Source organism: Gambusia affinis, linkage group LG13 (assembly GCF_019740435.1).
Source record: "Gambusia affinis linkage group LG13, SWU_Gaff_1.0, whole genome shotgun sequence".
In the NCBI taxonomy this organism is placed as follows: domain Eukaryota; kingdom Metazoa; phylum Chordata; class Actinopteri; order Cyprinodontiformes; family Poeciliidae; genus Gambusia; species Gambusia affinis.
In genome coordinates this window covers 12,680,633-12,704,585 of record NC_057880.1, presented here as the reverse complement: position 1 = coordinate 12,704,585, position 23,953 = coordinate 12,680,633, and the positions used below count along the sequence as shown (strand labels likewise).

The 23,953-nt window shown below is 37.7% G+C and overlaps 1 protein-coding gene across 4 annotated transcripts in view; it reads right to left on the bottom strand.

Annotated features, from left to right (window-relative positions):
- Positions 1–1,692: 1,692 nt before the first annotated feature.
- Positions 1,693–23,953, bottom strand: part of lrmda (leucine rich melanocyte differentiation associated) — a 219,314-nt gene continuing 197,053 nt past the window's right edge. Inside the window, exon 8 of one of the 4 annotated variants that reach the window (XM_044137359.1) lies at positions 1,693–2,685. In XM_044137359.1, the coding sequence (XP_043993294.1) occupies positions 2,606–2,685 (80 nt within the window). In that variant the 3' untranslated portion in view covers positions 1,693–2,605. Of the gene's footprint in view, positions 2,686–18,980; positions 19,099–20,817; positions 22,855–23,953 lie in introns of those variants that run through there. The other 3 variants (XM_044137361.1, XM_044137358.1, XM_044137360.1) reach the window with 3 other exon arrangements.

Sequence of the window (23,953 nt, the reverse complement as noted above, 5' to 3'; positions counted from 1 at the left end):
CAGGCTCCTGAGCAGCATGTCATCTGGAATATGGTCACACAATCCTGTAGGAAGTTGTAAAGTGTATAAACACACGCAGGAAAGCACTCTCTCTCTCTTCCTCACACGCATACACACATCTCTGAAACTGGAACGAATGTTTAAGCTAATAAAAACAGGGAACTAAACAAAGAGAGACATTGTGAACAAACATTGCATTAGGCTATCTCTGACCTTTTCTTTATCTTCTTGTAGATGAGTGACATGCTGTAGTGAACATAAACATGGCTGCTTTCGAGCCCCATAGATATTAAACCTCTCAATCTTCTCACAAATTAATTCTTCTCAGCACTAAAATGTAGTCATGATAAGAAATACAATTTCAACTGGATTAACAAGTAACACTGCAATAACCTTTGATCCATTTTATAGGATTTATGTAAAACTAATCATATTTCATCGTAAGGTATCAAAGTATTGAACCAGTCCAGGAGTGTACATAAATAACACAACTTCAGCACATTTGAGTTCAGCCCTTTTAATCACAATGATATAATATATGATATATATATATTTTTTTTCTTAGATCAGCTGTTAGAAATTAAATGTTTGTTCAAAATCTTCATCTGGAAGGTTCCCTTGAAGCCATAGTACGAGAAGCACAGTGTACGAGATTGACAATAATAATAAAAACATAGGAACATTCACATAAGCAGAACAGTCAATTAGAAACTCCAGTGTGTCTTAACAGCTCGTTTAAATTTGAAAGTGTATCTCAGTACAAATTATGAAAACACCACAGCAAGTACAAACAAAGGCTAAGACAGAGTGGGAAAAAAACTCAACAGGATTAAGAACAATAATGTTAGATGAATTATGAGAATCCAGTACTAAAGTATTATTTCAGTCAGACATTTTTTTTGTCTTTTTTTTAGGAAAAATATCCCAAAGATTAATTTTACACTCCATTTGATGAGTTTCACCCGTTGTGGCTCAGCTCAGTTACTTTGTCACTGACTGTTATACACATGCGAAGCTACTGCTGGGAGAGAAGCTGGGCTGTTTTAAATTGTTAGGTTAGAAAAAAAAGATTGGAACGAGCCTCATCAGTTTTCACAGGCCGCCATTTGGAACTGTACAACAATCTGATCAGACTTCACTAAACCTCTACCAGAAATGTAAAAATTATGTTGTGTGATAAGAATATAGTCAGTGGTTTCAGTTCACTCTAGAGAATAATTTCACTTCACAGAATTTTTCACTTAAGATAGATAACATTAACTAGTTAGCTATTGTTAGCTATGTTTAAACAGAAGTTCACTTTGTATCTCTCTTTTTGGTAACATCAATGTTTTTCACATTTCTTTCAAACTGCTTTAGGGTTTATAAACCATGTGTGCTGAACTGTGCACATTGCACAAGTCAGTAGCTAGATATGCACTCGTGTTTACGGTGATAAACTGCTAGCATCTACCTTAAACATAAAATGCTGGTGACATTTTACGAACATTTTTCATAGGCATGTCTTTACGGATATTTAATCTGTAACTTGTTACAACTGTTTGCTTGAGTTGAATTTGGAGATCAGTTGTTAAATAACTTAGGTAGGGTGCCTAAATCTTTAAGAATGTCAATTTATGGGAAGTACGAATGATTTTATTGGGGATCCTCACCAAGGTAGTTGTTTTAGTGTAAAATGTAAAAAAAAAAAAAAAAAAAATCTTCCAATTTAATAGTAAATCCAGCAAAAATTTCAACAGATTTAGTGGAGAACAGAGCAGGTGCCAAAAAGAGAACTGTTAATGGCAAGAAAAAGAGTAAAGCTTCATGTTTTGAAGGGCATGTAGGTAATTAGGGCTCCAGATGGGCCAAACATATCAAATGGTGTAGGAGGATGTAATCCCACAATGCTCTGTAACATGTAAACAGCAATAAGAATAGAAACCTATTTACAGCTCCCACAAATACAATTTCACTGTCTAGAACAATGTCAAAATCTGGAATGCTGCTGTGCATGTTACTGAAGACACAGATTCTCAGCTATTGCTGCCTTCACCAGCTTCTTTCACTTCTTATCTTAATGACTTAAACAGCAGTTGTGAGCGCAAACGCAAGAGAAAAAAGAAAGGAAAAATCTGAGAATGAAGAAGATGAGTCCATGTCAGGGCCCAGGTGTGTGACCGCCACCCCCTTCACCCTTGATTAGTAGCTGTTGTGGACAAGTGATCCATCATGGGTGTCAAAGAAAAGGAAGCAATTGCCTGGATATGTTTGTTGCTTGCTGTGTGTAAGACAATAAGGCAGGGAGAAGGTCCTTGTGCATGTGTGTGTGTGTGTGTGAGAGAGTTGTGTTGCAACTGATGCTTAGAGGCAATCATGTCAGTGGGAGTGTCATCTCTGACTCTGAGCTGCAAGCAGGAAAACAGAAGTAGGCTCAGCTCAGGAGAGGAGACTAAAACAATGGCTCTAAAATTTAATATGAACAAGAAAGTATTCATCGTGTAGAAGTACAACAGCATATGTGGATAAAATTTATCTTTTGTTTTCCAGCAGTAGATTAGGTGATTGAAAAAATATCCCCAGTGGTTTTAATAAATAAAAAACAAACGAGAGCATCCTGTGGACATCAGAGCTGATCGTTTCGGATGAATCTGTTGCCTTCTGAGTGCTTGCCATAGTAGATGTAGCGACACTTGGCGAATACCCCTAAAAAGAGAATAAAACAAAGTTTAGGTGTAAATCACGTTTGGATTATCTTTTTATGCCAGCAATTCTCTAGAAGCGCCATTCATGACTGGAGATGCAGAGAAATCGACTTGTGACCAGAGCTGCAAAGTTTTGAGCTTGATCAGACTGTCTGGTGACCGGTTGGTCAGACACTCAAAACTGTTCTCCAATCAGCGAGCGAAACAAATGTAGCAGTGCTGTTCATGATGACAATATCACTCTTCAGTGTGGATGTAGTCTGGCAAGTCATTTAAAAGGACACATCATTTAAGTAGCAAAAAGTGAGAAGGCAAGATTTTTAGCAAATTTGTACAGATGTCATGACAGAAAACCAAGTAAAAAAACAAAACAACAGCAACAAAAAGCAAAGTTAAAGAAAGATTTTCTCTCAAAACAAATAAAAATTGGTCGTTTGACACTTGGAGACAATAGCACCAAAACACTGTAGATCTACTTCCTAAATTACACAAATTGTTTGAACTGACATTTCTCCTTCTTGTAAAGAGAAAATGACTTTGCCTAAACCAAACATAGAAGAGCTTAGACACTATCCTGCTTTGGTATAAGTGAAATCAACTTTGATCCACATGAAATCCATCTAGTTTTCATAGCTGCCATCATAGCTGTCTAAGGTACATTTATTTTACAAAAAAAATAAATAATACAGTATTCAAGTAAAAGTTGAAATGATTAGTTTTCTTTTCCAATACATACATAAAGTGTTTTACAAAGGTAAACTATTCTTTCATAAAAATTTAACTTTTTTATATATATTTCACTAACTAAAACGATCAAATATTAGTAATTTCAAAGTGTTTTCATTGTGTGATTATGTTAAATATTGAAACAAGAATAACAAGTTTATGCATTAGCTCTAAAAGACGAGTTTAAATAACTAAACCTGCAATCATTTACATCTAAAAATGTTAAATAGAAATACAAACTTAACCTCTCATATATGCATCTACTTCTTTGGCCCCTATCTACATAACTACAATGTTATAGAACTGAAGGTTGCCTGTGATGGTTTTCTGTTGTACAGAGAGGTGGTGCTGTTCAGGCAGATGGCTGGCCCAAAGCTCTGTGGTCAGTTTGCTGTGATGCCAACGTCACAAACACTAACGTCCCATCTTGATTAGTGCAGAGGCCTGTACCTCAGTGTCATCTCTTTCCAAATGAGGCAAGGACAAGTGGCATTAGTGCTGTCAATGATCCTCTGACAGCAGAACAGATACGGCTTTCACCAGCTTTTCTAAATAGACATGAAGTGCATTATGGGAGGAGGGGAAAGGAGGCAGGCCAGAGACAAGGCAGGAGTGGAGAGACATATGGGGGAGGCAGTGTCACAGAGGGATGAGGGACGCTCCAAGTGGTAAGTCCAATCAGATAATCCAAAAAGACATTGTCAAGAGAGGGAAGAGAATGGCAACTAAGTGACAGAAAGCAGGAACGGGGACAGAGATACTGGTGCCATATTAGTGCCAAGCATATTCTGATGCCACCCTCAATTCTAACCAAACTTGACACATCGCTCTCTTTCCCCGCGCTCTCTGACTCTTCAAAGTAGGCTCCACCAAGTCACACACACACGCACACCCAAGTGCACGTATGTGGTGCACAGAGATGCACAGGAACCCACACAGCGCACCAGTCCCTTGCAGCAGTGGTGGGTGTTCTGTCAGGCGGAGGAGCAGTACGGCAGCAGCAGAAGCCCACAGGCCCGGGGACAAGCTCAGTCAATCTAAATCTGGACTTTGTAGTGGAGCAGTGCTCATTTCCCCTCATAGCCCAGCTACTTGAGGTGATCCAAACACTGAAGTGTGAGAAGCTGTCACCTCCGATAAAATCCAAGACCAGCTCCATGCCTGCCTGCTCCCCCGGTGTATGAGAGATGTATACATGTGTGTGTTTGGCTGTGCATGAGTGTATATATGCTTTTTTTTTTTTTTTTTTTTTTTGACAGTGTGGAGGTTGGAAGTCTAGGGGAGTGGGGGGATGAATTCCAGCTGCCGTGATTTGCCTTGGGACAAAGGTGCCACGGTTGTATACTGGGCTTGACACCACAGGACTCAGGGTATCTCACAGCACTCAGATCAAATGGTTGCCAGGATCTTTCACATATTCACAGTGTACCCAGCGAAAAACTCACTCTCTCCAGGAGTAGGGCCCTTAAAGAGATTACCCACTGAGGCACCAGAACCAAGTCTCCTATAAGACATTACCTAGAGGGGATATATTTGTAGGTTTGCAACCAAAGCCTTTCAGAGATAACCTTCACAGATGAAGGAACTAAAGTAAAGGCCCCACAAGCCTTCACACTCTGGTGAACTCAACTTCAGCCCATGGGTACTGAGAATGATTGGAGAGGCCACACTTTGTTGCTCTCCGGCACCAATTGGAAAGGTCTGGACGATGAGTGACCTGTAGCTCTCCAGCAGCGCTAATGTACACCTGTGTGTAATAAAGAGGAAGAGGAGTAAATTAGAAGAAATGGAAGAACAAAGATCAGGGCTGCTGTCTGCTTCCCAGTGGGTGAAAAATGTGACAGTTCTCCATTTCTGCACTACATTAAGTGCTGCATTGTGTGCATAAACAGCACACTCCAGCTTGCTTTCTTCCCCCTCACAGCGAGAGCTTGCACTTATTACAGGAGAAACCAGGAGAAAGATTGGCCTGCTGGAAACGAGGAAGGGAGTAACTAAGCCAAACTCATGCTTACATAATGTCTTCAGAGGCTACGCTCATGCCTCTGGGGTTCTGCCTGATGAACTCATACTTAATGACAAATATTACCATGTCAAACTCAGTACTCCACAGTATCCTCTGTGTATCTTAAGCCATGGCTGAGTTTGCTTGTATCACTAAGACTGTGATGTTCCCTTACATATTTACATCTTCAGCACACAAACACTGCCCTCCATGAGAACAGTGGGAACCCCCATTGACGTGATAGATTAACAAAGTTATGAGTAGGTTATTGCTTCCATAATGGCTTGGTAGAGTAACAGTCACAACTTAGCGCTACACATATTGTTGTATTTAAAAAAAGAGATTTTTTTCCTGAGTCAAACTAGCACCACTTAAAATGTAAAAATCCTCAAAATATTTTATCCCCTGCAGATGCAGCATTAAGGATGGATTTTATGGCATTAACAAACAAATTATTAAATTATCTTCTTTTCTGATTTTTTTGCAAAATAATGATGTAAAAATTCAGTAATATTTAATTGCACAATTGCATATTGTTGTATTGTATAATGCCAATAGCTCAAAGGGTGTGACAATGTACAAATAAATAAAGTGGCTATCCTTGTCAAACTGGTGTATTAAATATAATTTATTGTGGTTTTATTTTAGTTGGATTAGGTATTTTGTACCTTACTAGAATAAAGCAAGCATAGGGTGGAGACTGCTTTTATGACAAAAGAATTTTCTCCTAACATTAGTGTAAGCATTCTGTTCTGCTCTGGTTGTGGCCATTGGAAGAAAATGAAACACATTTTAAAGGCAAATTTTCTAAAAACAAGGATCTATTCTGAATAAAATCAATAAATTAGAATATTGTTAAAAATTCATTTTTTTAGGTAAACCAATTCACTTGTTAAAGCACATTGCACATAGAATAATGTTTTAAAGTTTATTTTTGTTAGTTATTGTTTTCCACTAATGCTAGACCATTTCATCAGACCATTAAAAGCAATTTTAAGACAACATAGTGTCATGTAAGGTATATTTACTGCCTGTATAGGTACTGACAAACAAACCTTATTGAAATGAATATTCTAATTCATGAAATATGACTGTATATCAAGTCAAATAAACACTACGTAGATTTCTCTAACACACTAAAGTTAATTTTGTACTGCACACTTTTCTGAAGTTTACCAGTCTTGGTCTGTGTAAAGACTCTTGCAAAAGAGTCAGATTACAGTATTTAGGTCACTCTGACCCTTGTGGGCATGGACATCATGAATTGGCCTTTAGAGTTCTGCTACCTGACCTGAAAGTGACAAGTATCAACAAAGTCCAAGCTGCTCCTTCCATCTGAGTTTTCCATAGCAATGATAAAATTATACTGCCCAGGAGGCATTTCCGAACCACATCAGGCCAGTAATTTAGCAGTCACTACATCACACAATACTGCAAAAATATCACTGGGGTCTTGGGTACAAATCCAAACCATGCAGGACTACTCTGATTCTGTCCGTTGACCTTTAAATGTAGAATAGGAGCCGAGTTGAGGTTTAAGGTAAGATTTGTGCCAAAACAAATCATCAAATAGACCCTCTATTAGATGTGCATAACCGCTGAAAATGTAAGTTTTATTTTATTTTTTTGGATTTGATTGTTCGCTGGAAACACATAAGATGAAAAAGTACAACCTCCATGAATCTGCATGCATGAATCTGTCTGAATTCCTTCCCATATTTTCTAAAAGCCTGCTCCAGAGTTTTGCATTTAATCAGCACACACTCACAAGAGGGGAGTTAGAGAGAGATGGGAGATGGAGTGGGTTTAATGACTGCTCCCTGCATAAAATCAGCTCGACTCTTTTTCAAGGGCCATCAATATGTCACAGAAAGACATGTCCAACGGATGTAGCTTTTAACATCAAGGTTATCTATTCTCAGAATGAATTTGCTCTGCACACTCCTATTTTCTTGTCTTGTCCCTTCTCCAAATCTGTCCTCCCATTTTTTTTTTGACTGCACACACTTCTCTTTTTCTCCCTTGCAGTACCCTTTCTCTTCTTTGGAGTCTTCAGCTCATTTTTTTTATTTTCTGATTGTTTCCGAGTGTTTGCTTTTCTTCCTCCCTTCTTTCGACCCACACTCATTAATTGGACCACATAATCATTATTCCTGTGCGTCAGAACAATTATTCAACAATATCAGATAGATGCAAAAAATTTAGTTATTAGAAATACTACACATTATGTTAATAATTAGGATTGGTAAAATGGATTAAAAAAAGCTGAAAAAAAAAAAATATTTTTTTAATCAATAGACAAAATTCTGTTCTTACCAAACTAACTGGAAATACAGAAGCAACAGATGTAAACTCAACTAAACCCATGCCATTTTAAAAGCAGCTAAGTGGCATAAGCACTGACAGAAGCACCAATATAGTGGCATATGTTTGATGACAATTGAGTGAAAATAGGATTTTAGCACATTATCTCTATGATGCATCACATGCCTTTAATGCAATTACAGTCAATACCCCTATTAATTAAGCTTAATAATGTTTATTTGGCATAAACAATTAAAAATACTATTTAAGCCATTGTACATAAATAACTGCCATTATCATCCATAGCATCTATTTATTTACCTCCACTGTTCATCTCCTGATCATTTATTGCATCCATTCAATGACATCGGCTGCATGTTTTCGACTTTAGTGTATTGATTAAACTTTTAAATGGCCACCATATAACCCTGGGACATCAAGGAGATTAATTTACATCAATGTTCATCGGTATTTCATTAGCCATTAATACTCAACATTCACAAAGGCTATCAGAGAAATGTGTCTCATTTTTCACTGAGTGAGAGGCAAGGGAAAATGTAGAGAGAAGGGGCAATGAAAGGAAACATTATACAGGTTATAACATTAGTACTTCTCAAACATGTCAGGAATAAATCGTAAAACACCCTGCAGCTTAAACCAATACTTAGACATGGTAGTTTTTCTTATATTAGCATTCACCTTTGAAATGATGAGAATTTGAAACTAACTTGTTGTTTAACAATATTTTTATACATCATAGGTAAAAGCTATATATATATTTTTTTTTATATTAGAAGGTACATTATTAAAAATGGACTGAAGTGTTTTACACAAATATTTAGGAAGTGGGCAAAATGGTCACAAAATAACACAAAAGTGCCAACAGAAGGAGGATAAATGGTGTGGGAGTTTGAATAGATGAGATGAGAAGTTGAAAGATAGCCTGTCTGAGAAAGGTTGAGGAGTCGGAGCTCAACCTATAGATTAAAACTTTGACCAATTCTTCTGCATTTAGCTTCATCTCTTCAGTTTGGCCAGGTTTTTTAAGGAAGAAGTTTCCAAAACATGATGCCACCAACATGTTTTACTGTGGGGACAGTGTGTTTAAGAAGATTACTGGTATAATTTCAGAAACCTTTCAAATCAAGTCTTGCTTTACTAAGTAATAAATTCATTCAGCTTAAACCTAAGATATGCTTATCCTATTATCACTCACAATGTTTTCAGTCTATTAGGAATTGAATTTGGACCAAAAGCAATTTCACTCCAGTACTATGTTGCCATTGTGGGCATTCCAACTAAGAAAAAAAATATGTAAAATTCATTTTAGTGACATTTTTGACACACAACATTGAAGACCATTTCTAGCTTGAAGTCTGGAGATAAGACAGTGATGGTGAATGTATGCCAGTTTACAAAGTAAAACATATCTATGCATGCACTACTTTTAAGCCACAACACAAACATCTTGCATGATTAAAGAAAAAAAAACAAAGAACTTCAAGCACAACAATGAGAATCAGGTTATTTACTGCTAGAGTTCATCTACCCTTAAGGGCAAAAGGCGCCACTAACGATGCAAGTAATCATAGGCGCTCATTTTCTCAGTTAATATGTGGCTCACAAATCACCACCCATGCACACTGCATGACCTGACACTGATCGATTGAATTCTTCATTACACCCAGGATTTCTAATTAAAAGAAAAGCACAGATAAGTGGTTCAAACCTCTGACCAAAATAGACGAAAAAAGTAAAAATTCCAATTAGAGGTTTGACTGTGTTCCTTAATGGCGCTGTTAATAAGAGCGGCTGGTGAGTCACTCAATGAAGGTTTAATCACTGGGACAGGATTCAATAACAAAAGAGCGCAATATTAATCACCAGAGAGTGATAACTTCACTGTTCATCTCTTTGACATTGGAGGAAGGGATGAATTAATGATGCTCTCCATCTGAACACATTAAATAATAATTATCAGGCAAAACAGCATGAAAGGGACTGCATAATGAACCCCATTGTCAGGTCAATTACAACCACATAAAACTGTTCAAAGGGAAGTAGCTTGTTACCAGATAGCCACAGCAGAAAGGACAGCTGTGGCTTTATTAGCGGAAGGTGCAGCGTTTAAAATGTTTTGAGGGGTTGACATACACTCGCAGGGCATCAAAGCTCTGTCGAGCTACTCATGCCTGCTGTAAAAACCAAGAGGTGCTCAGTGAGGCATTCAGAAAGGAACACATTGTAAATTGGCTAGCAAAAGATAAATGACATGACAATGACAGTGTTATGCCGGCTCTGAAGCAATGTCAGTCGCTAAGTGTCATGTTAACTAAACTCAACTACACAGACAATGATGGACTTCACGCATCAGCAGACAGAATGGCACCTCGCTGCTTGTCAGTAGCAATTTCCATCAAATCAAAGATGGCCGAGAACTTTACCCACAAGAGTTGGCACCGCTGGAGTTTTACACATGCATATGAACATGGGCTAAGGATATAGTTACATGTTGTACTCTTTATTCACTGGTAATGCTGGTAAATTGACAATTGCTTATTGAAGCTTTCACCTTTCCCTGAGCGACAGACACAGCAGGCTGTCCTCTACCCTCTCATCTGATGTAGACATCAATTAATGCATGGCTGCTACCGCCCTGAGACACTCATTTAAACAAACAGCCTTGTGACCTGCAGTGTGACATATCAACACCAATCTGACATCTTGTTCCACAATCTACAGCTTCAGAGCCCGGCTAGCTGCACCTGTCTCACCAGAGTGCCCAGGGTTGGCTATGCTCCTTCACACTTCCTTTGCCTGCAGACATCAAACACTTATTACTCTCCATCTTGGCTCTGCTAACGGACTGTCCAGTCTGGCCCACATGGAGACGCCATTATTAGAGTCATTTCAGTGCCCATCCTGACGCCTGTTAGGCAGCTCTCTACCTTGGGCTCCTGCTTCCTGCCTATCCAACTGAGTGCCTGCCCAGCCGTACAGTGATTGGACATGACATGGTGACAGAAAACAGGGGAGAAGGGCAATAGAAATAAAAGAACAGAGATGGTGGAGCGAGGCAGACATACATAGGGACCGAGTAAGGTGGGCATGTTAGCCAAGGCCCTTGTGGCGAAGGGTGTGCCCATCAACACGAATGAGCGTTAGCCAAGAGCCGCATGTCACAATGATGGAAGGCCTGGATCACTCACGTCAGGGCTTCATCTGACTGGAAGATATCAATCTCCAGGCCTAATCCAAAGGGACATGGTAAAATATCCTTTAACATTGCTCGTCCACCCCACCTCTGTGTGTTCGCTTGCTTCTGTCTCTTTTCACAGCTGTTTGTAACTTTCATTGTTGGACCTCAATCGAATACGCTCATTTTCACATCCCATTTCCTCTGTCTCCAGCGCTGACAGTCAAATTATGATGGGCAAAATGGTAGGTCGACACATAGCATTTAGCACAGTTTGTCACTAAATGCTGCAAGAAAAAAAAAAAAGAGTTAAAGAAGCAGAGATCGGAACATACTGTAGAGAAAAATACACTGTTAAAAATCAACATAAATTAAGCTAATGTCATTTTACTTTATCATCAGACTCTTTTAAAATAAATTATTCAAAAATATATACTTGGAAATGATTTTATATTGCTGGCAAGCTTTGCTCATAAATATCTGGTGGAGGAGTAAACCAGTGAAACAGGACATCAATCTCGCTGTAATATACATTTTAAATTAAGAGTAAGAGCACAATTGCCTGAAATGTCAAACTCTACATGCATGGTTTTTAAGTACTTGAATTTAGACAAAGAATATGTAACTCACAAATGATCTCCTATGTGATTCAGAAGAGGACACCAGTTTGTATGTCTTTTACTTGAGAACCATGGCAAAAAACCATCAAAATAAGTAAAGTAAACTACTATCTAAAGCATCAACACCAAAGAAATGTTTATGTACTTTGCATTTTATGACGTAAACTATTTTTACAACTTTAATCCAGAATGAAATGCACAAATCAGACTAGTTCCTGATTTTCTCCTGCTGAATGTTAAAAAAGGGGGAAAACATCAAACCATTTTTGAGACTGTATGCTATCAAATAGAAGTCAGTATTGTTATAGTCTTGATTTAACTTGGCTCAACATACGGTAGTTAATTTCTTGTTGCAAGTTAAAACATTTCAGAACATTTGCAATGTTATACAATTTCTTGCTTTAATCAAGCATTATATTTAACCCAATATATATATATTTATCATTCATCCATTCATATGCATTGTTTTGGGCTTTCAAGAATACAGCCAATGGGTTAAATCTGAAAATTGCCTGACTTAATGTTGATTCGTATGTAAAATATGAGGATAAATAATGCATATGAAGATATTATTTTGAGCTTAAAATCATCTTTAATCAGGTAAATGGCTTTAAAAGCTGCAAGACTGAATATCTAAATGAAGCATCAGCTAATGTTGAAGTGATGAAAAATGGATTCTTGGTGACACCACATGCAGCTGAAAAATATGCCTTTGTTAAATTACAAGCTGTCACTTCCTGCTAGAATTTAAAATGATGAGCTCACAGTTGCCAGCCAGATGTGAGGCTGAGGTGATGATGGCTTTGTGTTGTGTGGAATATTTGGAGCCCCTCTGGCCTCTCCGTGTCCCATTCAGATGAATGGCTCCACTGTAACTCTATTTCTTTTAATTAATATGACACATCCCCTGTTCATATGCAGAGAGTAAAGGCTGGGATAGAGAGCTGAAGGTATAAAGGAATGATTAAGTGCGGATCCGTCCCTCCTTGTGAGAAATGAGTCCGGCTTCTTTGGTCTCCCCCAGTCTTGCTCCCTCCTCCTCTTCATTTCCGTTTTTCTTTCACTCTCCCTTGTCTGTGTCCTTCTTTGGCTCACTTCATTTCTTTCAGCATCCTCCTGTCTTCTTCTCTTCTCACTGATCTCCGTCTTCCTCTCTTTTCTTCTCCTCACCTTTCCTTTTCCTCCCCTGACACTCTCGGACTGTCCTCAGCCCTTGCACATCTCCTGACAGGTAGAATAATAACGCTCGTACATCACTGCCCCGAAAAGTCCAATAACCTAAATCTTCACTTGCCACACACCCCGGGACTCAATTACTTTATTGACATGTAATCTTCATAAGGGGAGAAATATTGAGCATGTAAGGTCAGCCGGTTATGAAGACATATTATCATATTATCTGCATGAGGGTTATAAGGGCTAGGACCTGACAAAGCTAATTATAATGGTACATGTTTCAGAGCTCAGAGCGTATTATCTGCTTGGCTGCTTGGTTGAGTCACAGCTGAGGTATAGAGGAGAAGGGGATGAGATTTCAAACCTAATAGAGGTGGGATGTCATCTCAGGGCATGGGAATTAATGAAGCCAAATATTATCGACCTCACATCAAAGCGCTAATGCCCTTGATTTGTTCATTGTATTTATCAAGATTACCTTGCCACGCCCTGACAGGTAACGACAAATCACCTTATCAGTAGAGCAAGGAATCGGTTTCAACAACAACAAATTAACAAAATAAACGTAGCACTTTTACATCCAGAGCCTTGCAAAAGAATTCACACCCTTTAAACGTATCCAGGTTTTGTCAACAACAAGCTTCAATGTAGAACATATTTGAGAAGGAAATAATACAAGATTTTTTACATTTACATTTCTGTCCATTTTTTTATTTTTCTGGCAGAATATCTCAACTTCAGTTAGATCTTTAGATGAGTAGTGTCTAAAGAGCAATATTCAAGGGTTGGAACAACTGCTCAAATAATTTTAAAACTGGGCTTTGACAGGGCCATTCTAACACAAATATTATTTTTCTGAATCCATGATTTCCAAACTTTTGCTCTGAAATCTTATAATCTGAGATAAAACACAAGATGAAACCTTATCCTTCAAACAGAATTATTATTACTATTATTATTATTATTATTATTATTATTATTATTATTATTATTATTATTATTATTATTATTATTATTATTATTATAACAAGACACATAAAACACTCTAAAAAAGTCCATGGTTTCTAAACTGTCAGGATAGTGCTGGTTGAAAGGCATTGCATTTATTGAGTCAGTGATAAAAAATTGTGAGAACTGCTGATCTATACAAATCTATAACGTCTTTTGCAGTCGTTAATCGTCATCTGAAGAGAAGCATTGACACAGTGCTTGTGATGAAACCACATACCACCATGTTTAACTATGGGCTATATTGACAAATTCTTCCTATTATCAGATTATTTGATTAAGTCTCTCTTTGCCTGTTGCGTCAGTTTAGGAGACAGCTTGTCTTATTCGGTTAGAAGTTGTGCCATATGTATGTACATTCTTGGATGATGGATTGAACAATGGTCTGTGACATGTTCAAACCTTTGTGTATTGCTTTTATATCAATAATCCTGCTACAAAGGTCTCCATAACTGCTGTCTTCAAAAGTGCAACTGCATTTATACTGAGATTAAATTATGCCAAGCTGGATTACATTTACTAATAAGTAAACTTCACCAACTCAGTCAATAAAACTGGAATTAGCTGCATCAGTGTAAAGAGGGCAAAATACAAAAGCTCGCTATGCTTTAAGAATTTTATTTACTTGCAAAAGGTTAATCCCATTCCTTCCATTAGATATTTCTCCACTATCTTGTGTAAAGATGTTTTGGTCCCTGGCCTCTTGAGGCTGTGCAGGTTTCTTTTTGTTATGCAGGTTCAACTGTGAGGGCACACCGTCCTGATTGGCTGTCCGAAGGCTGCAGAGGAGCAGCAACCTCATTGGACCAGCAGAGGATTGGAAGCCAATCAGATGTTGATGAGCCGCACCTGCTCCCTATAAAAGGAAACCATTCCTCCAGTGGGGCAGCTGGTACAAAGAGGTTTTGTTAAGCTGTCCCCCACCCTGCTTTGGGCAGTTTTGAACTATTTTGTTCTTGCTTGTTCTGCTAAGTAGTTTGACTCTGCTTTAGATTGACTTTATACAAGCTAGAAGCTTGTGTTTGGGAGGTTTGGTGCTCCCTTTGTGTCCTTTCTTTTGGGTTGTTTTGAGTTTATTTTAGACTGACTTGTTTGAACATTTTGTAATTTGATTTGCACTTAACATTCTTGCATTTGTTAGTCCTTTATTTGTTTTAATTGGATTAAGTTGTTTTGGTTTTGTGAAAACATCTTTAGTAATAAATACCTGTACATTCCACTTATTTTATCTGGACACATTTTTATGTTACCACCCCTGAACCCCTAGAGCTTGGGGCATAACATGAGATTAAGGCAGTTAATAAAAAAGATGTGCAAAGCTTTAGGACCTATCAATACTTTTGCAAACTATGAAGTATAAACAATAAAAAATACTGAAGACTTCTAACAGCAGAAGCCTGTGGCTCTGTCATCACCTCAATTCAAGGTTATTTAAATATTATTTAATTTCTTAATCTCAAATATGGTTGAAAATATATTTCTCCTCATAGAAACAGTATAAATATTAAGAAAATACAAAAAAAGTGATTTGACATATTCGATCCAACAGCAAAAAATGCATTCTGCTGGCCAGGAAACCCTGCAATTTAAGGTCTTTGCAAAATTTAAATTTCCCAAAGCTAACCACATCTTGTAAATATCATGCCATCTGCCCTATTTCTGTTATACATCTGTCCAGATCCGTAAGTCAGAGTTATTGCTGTGGAAGTTGCCAAAAATGGTGTGGAGTCATTTGCAGATGCTGCCAAAGGTCATGTGTTAACACTTGCTAATGATGTCAAGCTACGAGACATATTTTAGCTTTCTTAGGAGGCTCTGTTGGCATTTCACACTCGATACAAAAAAGATCTTCTATTTTACTTTACTAAAACAAATATTCATTAGTGGGAGGTAGGGCAGGGAGTTTGAATAAAGTCTTCCTGAAGAATTTTTTTTTTTTTTTCCTTTTTCACATTGCAATACCTTAATTTAAGCAAAGATAAGGTATTGTTGATAGGCATCACAAAAACAACAAAAACTGAATTCCACTCCCTTTGAAAAACATAATAATAATCTTGGTTAAATTCCTATGTAAAGGGAAGAAAATATTCTGTCTGCTCAGTCATCTTGCACTGCAGCTACATGCCAGGAACTATTTTCATATCAACCCATGATGGTGAAATAACTTGTCCACTTGTATTACCATGACAGAGAAACCTGCTCTGTCTGTTTAAAGAGGCTTAATAAGGAAATCAAAGTGACAGATTAAAAGGTTGTTTTGGACTTGGTAGCATTTCAGTGACCTCGCTCTTTTCATCTTTAGTTTGATGCCTCTACACAAGAAATAAAAAAAGGTCCATTACCTCCTGAAACCAAGGCTCTTCTTTCTAAAGATTAACTAATGCACTTAATTTAAATAACCAAATAAATAAATGAATAAGAAAAGCCTGAAAATCTCCAGGAAAAAGCTCCCACTGTTTGCGTTGGTACTCATACATATGGGGGTAATGGGCTTCTGTTTCGAAGCAGAAAATCCAAATAGGATTTCCGACAGTTTAATGCAGTGAATAAACTGAATGGTGCTTAATGTGAGAAATGTTGATACTCTGACAATACTTTGTGTAGACGTTATTGCTCAGTGTCTCCCAATTGTATATTGACGCAGAGGTCGCTGACAATAAATCATTGGATCCACCGGAGTGTATCCAGAGAGTAAAAAAAAAACAAACAAACAAAAAAAAACAGTTCAGACAACGGTCCAATGGAGCCTGCCGTAATTGACAGATGAGTTCACTTTTCACTGCTAAAGCTTTGAGCATTGAGGGTACCTGCGAATGAGTGTGTTGAAATGTGCATTGTTTTCCATGAAATCTTTAACGGCCTAATTCCGATCTTTTCAATACGTCACACACTCTCCCCTATCCGCACCAAAACCCCAGCCAGATTTGTGCAGTTTTGATATGTACAACTAAAATGTACACATAACTAATTGCTTTCGAAGAGTCTGGAGTCTAACCAGTCATGTCACATATCATCTGAGTTTTACATCAGACATGCATCAATTCTGCACCAGAAGAAGGCAGACATGACATCCACTGGATGTAAACCATGGATGGAAATTATCATTAAAACACTCTTAAAGAATTCTAGGGCACTGTAGTGTATACATCACATTACAGGCACAAAACCCCTGGTCAAATAATGTATCCAGACACACTCCTCTAGAGAAGATGCAGTCGATGCTCCACAAAAGATTATTGCTATTTGTGCGTTGGGAAACACTTTATTTGAAGAGGTGTGCATAAGACTGACATGACACTGTCATAAACATGACATAAGACCTGTAATGAACATGAAGGAGTCTTTATGAATGTATATGACTGTTGTCATGAAGTGTCATTGGGTAAATAAGGACACCTTTAATACAAGGTTGCTCTAAAAGTTGCATTGAAAGTGCATTAAAAGTACCAACTTTACATTAAAGTGTTATGTTTCACAAAATAATGCAAAGTTGGCACGTTTAATGTGTATCAAAAATGCAAGTGTAGATATTTTACAAAAGTTGTGAAAAACATATCGGTGGATGTGAAAAATGTTCTATTTAGTGCAATTCTGAGACATTTAAAACTTTACTGATATGTTAGTAAGGATCTGTCCAACATTTGTTCTCATATTGCTGTATGAATTTACACTGACTACTTCTGATTTATCGCTATGCGTTACTATACTGGACCGAAAGGGTTGGTAATATGGCACAGCTGCTCAGAAAAGTAGCATGATAAACAAGCTAATAACTGAACTGAAATTGAATTAGTTTGAACCATTAAACAGAGCAGCATTAAGACATGTGCTCATCTTGAATGATTACGGTGTGAGATCGGTTATCCTAAATTAGCGTCTACAGTCTACTGAGAATATAATTCATGAGGAACAGACAGATTAAGAAAAATGAAGTACAAACCCACATGATTTAACAAATTGGTATCATATTCTTCTTAATATAAATTAGAAATGGTTTAACTCTGTGCAATAACACCTGGAAAGCTCAGTACTTAGAAGCTAACTGATCTGATCATTTCCTATTCAGAATCCCAAGGGATTTAGCATCTGCCAGCTTAATTAGTGGCTTTCCAGCAGCAGATTCATCCCAAAACTATCTGGCAGCTTAGACGAGACCTTAAGCATTATAATGGCGTCTCAGTTTAGTAATCACAAAGGCTACAAAAACAAAACATAGGTTTTGACTTTGTGATTTCTACCAAATCGAGCCCTGGACAACATAAAAGTATGACATAAAAAGTACACAACAAATAGATATTCTGCAATCCTGTTATGCTGAAGCTCACAGCAAAACAGAAAAAAAAAGAACATTGCTACATAAGAGTCAGAGCTGAGTTTAGCAGACCTATCCACACTGGATGATTCATGTTCTGCTGCTTCCTTGAGAATGACCAGAGCAACTAGGATGTGGACCAGTGTCAAGAGCAACAGCTGTATGATTTTCCAAGAGGGCTGGGTGTGCTTGGCAGGAGCTCATGTCCTTGTCTAGCTGCCTTAGACATCATGGAAAGCAGCCAACAAACTTACATCTGTGTGCCTAAAGAAATTCTAATAGTTGAGTCCAACTGGCTTTGTATCATTGTATCATTACAGTCAACTTTTAATAAAAGTTTGACTGTAATGGTCACGGACCGTAAAGATTTGAGAGGCTAAATATTTTCCTGCTGCTGAGAAAATGACTCAAACGTCATAATAATTTTACACTGAAGATGGTGGAACAGTTCTAAAGTAGATCCAAGTTAAGTGGAAACGATGTTCGTTTATCAACAACACAAGAGTGGTTTAAAAAACTTTCTGGATCAGATTTATGTGCTCCCAACAATTATTTCTGAAAACCAAAGCTGATGGCTGAAATCTTCTGCTCATCATAATAAAACTTTTGAATAGCTTTATTAGAAGTACATTTAAATGATGTGAACTTGAACAAAACAATATTTACGAAACAGAATATCACAGAGAGAAGTGTTTGCCTTTACACAGTGGCAAAGGAACTCACAAATATTTAGGGGTGGCTAAGAAGTTGACAGCGCTATCTTTTCACTTTAAGTTTTTGCTGTATACACCTAACATCAGTTTAAGAACCCAAGACACTCAGGAGACTCTTTCAGCGACATCAAAAGGCGAGGTAAAAAACAATAGTGTCACTGACATTTCCCCAAAGCCAGCACAAACAGAATTATTCACACACTGCTAGAGAAGTGCCATCCGATAACAGCGAGATAATGACACTTGGTGGAAGGCTGCTTTCTCAAAGCAGTTTAGAACTTGCTCGTCAGACGCTGGCAGTGAAGCCTGTCATGGACGCTGAGGAGGTTATCTTGGCATTTTAATCTAGCTCGACTGTGAAGGAGAAAATGCAGAAAGGTGATTTCCAGGGCTAGCAATAACAAGGACAGACACGCCTTAAAAAAAAAAAAAAAAAGAACAAAAAAATAAAATAAAATAACAGCGCTCTAGATGCGAGTGGAGAAGTGTTCTCATTTAAAGTGACGATGAGGGATTGCAGGCCCAGTCTACCTTGTCCCCTCTACCCTCATCTATCTCCATAGACTGACTTAAATGGATATTCTTGTTGCTGTTCCAATCCACTCCAGAGACAAATAATGCTGCATCACTTCAGTCAGATAAGGGAAATGGAGGCTGCATAATACAAGGGGAGTATTTACAATACTGATGTTACAGTTGTGATATGAAACAGATGAAATCAGAGAAAGCTAAATGTGGCTCTGAAAGAGTTTTAAAGCTTTTGTTTTTTTCATCATTATTTCATGTTAGATGGAAGAAGAGGCGCTCTAGCACTGTAAGAATAAAACGTTTTTAAGGACCACATTCTTCTACAATACATAAATACTGTTTTCAAATGACTGGCACATCAATTCAGGGCACATACATCCATAAAGGATATTGATTAATCCTATTAGTTCATGAGTATTGAAATGGTACAAACAACAGATAAACACCACCCAGAGACTGGCAAAAATTACAACTGTATGGATAAAAAGATGGTTAATGACATGAATTAAAAAAATAAAAAATCTTCATGTAACATAAGAAATGTAAAGTTTTGTTTTAACTGAGGTAAAAAAAAAATAGCCTGATTGAAATTTTATAGCTAAAAGGCTACAGAGAGAAGCAGGATTTTTATATCCGGGGGCAGACAGGATTGAACTTTCACCTTGTTTTAGAATAAACATTAAATCAATTAAGATGCGCAACCTGCAAATAAGGTCAACTTAAACACCAAGAAAAAAAGTATGAACTAAATTAATAAAGTAATTTCAGCACATTTTAGATAGAGGTTGTGTCTCTTCTCTGTTAAAATAATATTTTATCTTCTGTCATCTGCCATCAATATTGAGTGCTCACATCACCTTTTGCTTACTTTATGACCAAGGTTTGTGGACAGTGGCTTTGCAAATGGCATTTAAAAGAATCTGGAAGATACGTTTACTCTTTGCTTTTTCCATATGACTCATTTTAGCAACACAGGGGCCTGTGTCCTTGTAAAACTAATGAGCAGTGTTTAACCATGATGTTTATCAGGGGACAGATCCTGCTGGAATAATCATTATGGGCCTGAGCAAAACATCTCTGAGAGCTTGGATATGGAGTCTAAAGGGACACGTCAAAGGATTTCTGTGTTTTCTCAAAGGTTCCAGTGAGGACATTTTCATACTCACAGAACACGTCGAGGCAGTCCAAACGAGAACGGGAAGAATTTCAGGGAAACGATGGGAGTTTTTATGGAATGATATCAAACAGAGCTAAAGCATCACTCATGAACAATGTGGGAAATAATGACGTACAGTGACTAACTACAGTCAAGAAACAGATGTCTGTTAGGTAATGATTCAATTAATTTACAAAACAAAAAATAAAATATATATATATGCTGCTGTGTTATATATAATAACCCAACAGAACCTCACAACATGCAAATTATCCTTTAGTTGTAAGCAAGGCATTTAGCTCAGCTTAATATAAAAACAATGAGAAACACATTAAGTGAATGCTTTGATGCAACACCACTTTTCAGAATCGTCAAGCTCACTTTTTAGTTTCACTTATCGCATTAAGAAATAACATTGAGTCATCTGTCACACCAACAACCTTTCTCTTCATAATGACAACTAAGTTTCAACATGAGCAGTTTAGTCATCCATTAGTCATGTATCCCATCCAGATGTCTGGTGCAGAAGAGAAGGGGAGGAGGAGATAGCAGCAGGTGTAGATCTCTATGAGCCCAGCTGAGCTCTAAAAGGCAGTGCTTAACACCCACAGCTCCATCATCTGGCCTCTCCCCTGTCTCCACGAGCCTCTTGACAGCCCATTCCTCATCATTTACCCCTTTTTGGCAAAGCCCAGAGCCCTTCTAATGGGGTGCTCTGAATGCTTCCAGATGTTTGTTTATTTGTTGTGCAGCAACTGTAAAGCAGTTTGCTCTTTGCTTGGATATGTTCCCGTCGCTCCATTTTTTTGTTTTATTTTATGTTTTTTTTTTCTTTTTCGGCGGGGAAGGGTTCTGACAATGCAAAAGTGAGGTTCTGCTGGAGTTTTTGGCGTGGATAACTGTCGATGTGCAATAAAATCCAACTTTCAAAGAAATGTGAGGTGCCCCATGGGTGTCGTCAGGAGGAAGTTTATTTTTCCTCTGTTTTCTGCCCTCTTTAAACACAGTTTTCTTCTTGAGATTAGAAAAAAAAACAAAACAAAAAAAAACCATTTGTGCACATTTAAGATACATACATATAAAGTAGCTCAAAGGAGACCAAGAACAACAGGAATAAAAGGGCCCTACGCTTGTATTGCAAGACAAATTTCAGAGAATCTTTGTCTGTTTATTCCATTTAATACTCTTACTACAGAAATATGCCCTGAGTAAAAGTGATTTAAAATCAATAAAAAGGTTGTGACTAGGGCCTGGTATCATAGAACAAGTGAAAGATTTAATTGCATTTACACCTTTAGTTAGATCTATATAATTGATCTTATTTTAAGAGTAAAATATATTGTAAAGTCAGATGATAAAAACATCTTGAAATTAAGAAACTGTCCACTGCTTTTAAACAAAACTTCTGTGACGTCCATAGATACATTTATTACAAAAATACATTAATAACCACATACTCAAAGTTTCCTCTTGAATGTTTACTCATGAAGACTACCTTCTGATGGCATTTCTTTTTTCTTTTATCCATGTAAACGTTGGAACATCATTACTCTCATGTTTTTTTTTTATTTTATTTTATTTGAATATGTTTTGTTATTTGTATTCTGAATATGAAAACATCCATTGCAAACAACAAGCCCAAATACAAATGGAGAAGAAAGGCACATGTTCCTTATGTGGTATCCAATAAAAATAGCCAGATTAAAAACAAAAAAAAAAGGATACCATGGAAATAGAAAAGAATGCTGTGTCATTGACCGTGGGTTAATTGTACGGTACATACCATTCTTTGTGTAAGCGTAGTGTACTCAGAGGCAGAGACTCCATTTTCTACAGCTAGATTTAGAGTTAAGCTGGCAGTTGGACCAGCACCAAGAGTTAGAGTCAAGGTGACAGTAGTGGAAGATCCTCAGGCCCCTCTGCCAGACTGTGTACTGGATTCTATGTCACGCTTTCACCAAAGTACACTAAAGCCCCCCCATTCTCCTTCACTTTGTCTTTTTGTCTAGTTTTCTCTATCTTAATGTCTAATCTTCAACATTTAATGCTCCTTTTCTTTGTGACTTTTCTTGTTTGCCTTTTTCCAATTATTTTCTGCGATGAAAAAGTATACTTTTGAGTCTATAACCAAACCAAAATCACCTTTCCTCTGTTACCCGTCAGCTCTTGTCTCTGTTGCCTTATTTTAACTCCTCCAGGTTGATTCCTTCACCAATCATGACAAGACTTGTGGCCATGGTTTCTACCCCTCTCTCTCGGGCAGTGACCTGCCAGTGCTGCCCTGCTCTGAGAGCTTGTTGCTGCTGTAATTACCTCTGGCACCCAGGCTCTGGGGCTTCCACACAGGTGACATGGTGGGTGCAGGCGACTGAAAGGAGGAAAGAGAGGTTCTTTCTGTGCTGTCCAGAGGAGGGATGTCAGAAATGCTGCAAGAATGAGGGTAGAACTAGACGGCCTCCCTATTACTCTTTTAAAATGAACTTTTTAAGCAACTTCTGTCACTTTCACATGTAAAAAAACAAAACAACAACAACAAAAAAAAACAGACTTGAATGCTGTTACTAAACATATGCTATAGTAGGCACTGATTACAAAGTACCTCACAAAGCTGAAAAAGCAGCAATGACAAGAGAATAAACATAGTAAGTGTGACTAAAAAAACTAAAGCAAAGCTAAGAAGCTAAACTGAAAATGTGTCCAAAGACAAAAACATTGCAGTAACCTACTTAAAATCTTGCTGCATTTTGTCTGCCCTCTATTGTTTACATCCAGGTTTTAGCTGAGTAAACACAGAGGAATTACTGTCTGAAAAATTTTCTCTGTTAATGCAACGTTTTTGGCATTACTTTGTTCCCTCTAAATGAGAACATGCTGTGACCGTCTACCTCACACAGTACAAAAAACTGCAAAGTTTAGGAAAGGATAAATAAATGTAGTGGGAAACAAAAAAACTCTTGGGGTGGGTGCTTCCGGCAGGGACATAAAACATAGGTGAAGGACGAATATGAGGGTTGTGTTATCTAAGACTGCAGCACAACAACATAAAAATAACAAATGAAGACTGTCAGTGTTGCTCAGATCTAAGACAGAGGGGGGAAATATTCCACGTGTCAGATCCTTTCACCTTTAAATGGGCTGTTCTTAACAGGTCTGATTTTGATAAAGTACAAGGCATCTCTGTACTCGCATCTCGCAAGAGCTGCCACTGTCCTGGGTTTAACGACACAGATCTGTCCTTGGTACAACAAATGGGGCTGTTAGTTTACTCTGTGTAGGGCAGAGACACTCACTGCTAATAAGTCATTCAGTCAGTGGTGGTCAGCTCATTACAATAGCCACCATAAAAGACAGAAAAAGCCAGAGTAAACTTTCACTTTTGGCAGAAACTGTTTAAAAATATTTAACATGTTAAGATTTTTCATGAGTGCATGAATGGGGTATAATAAAGCATCTAACTGAGATGAGATGATACACCTTAAGTTCATAAGAGTGCCTTTTTCTCTGTCTTAATACTGAAAGAGTAAT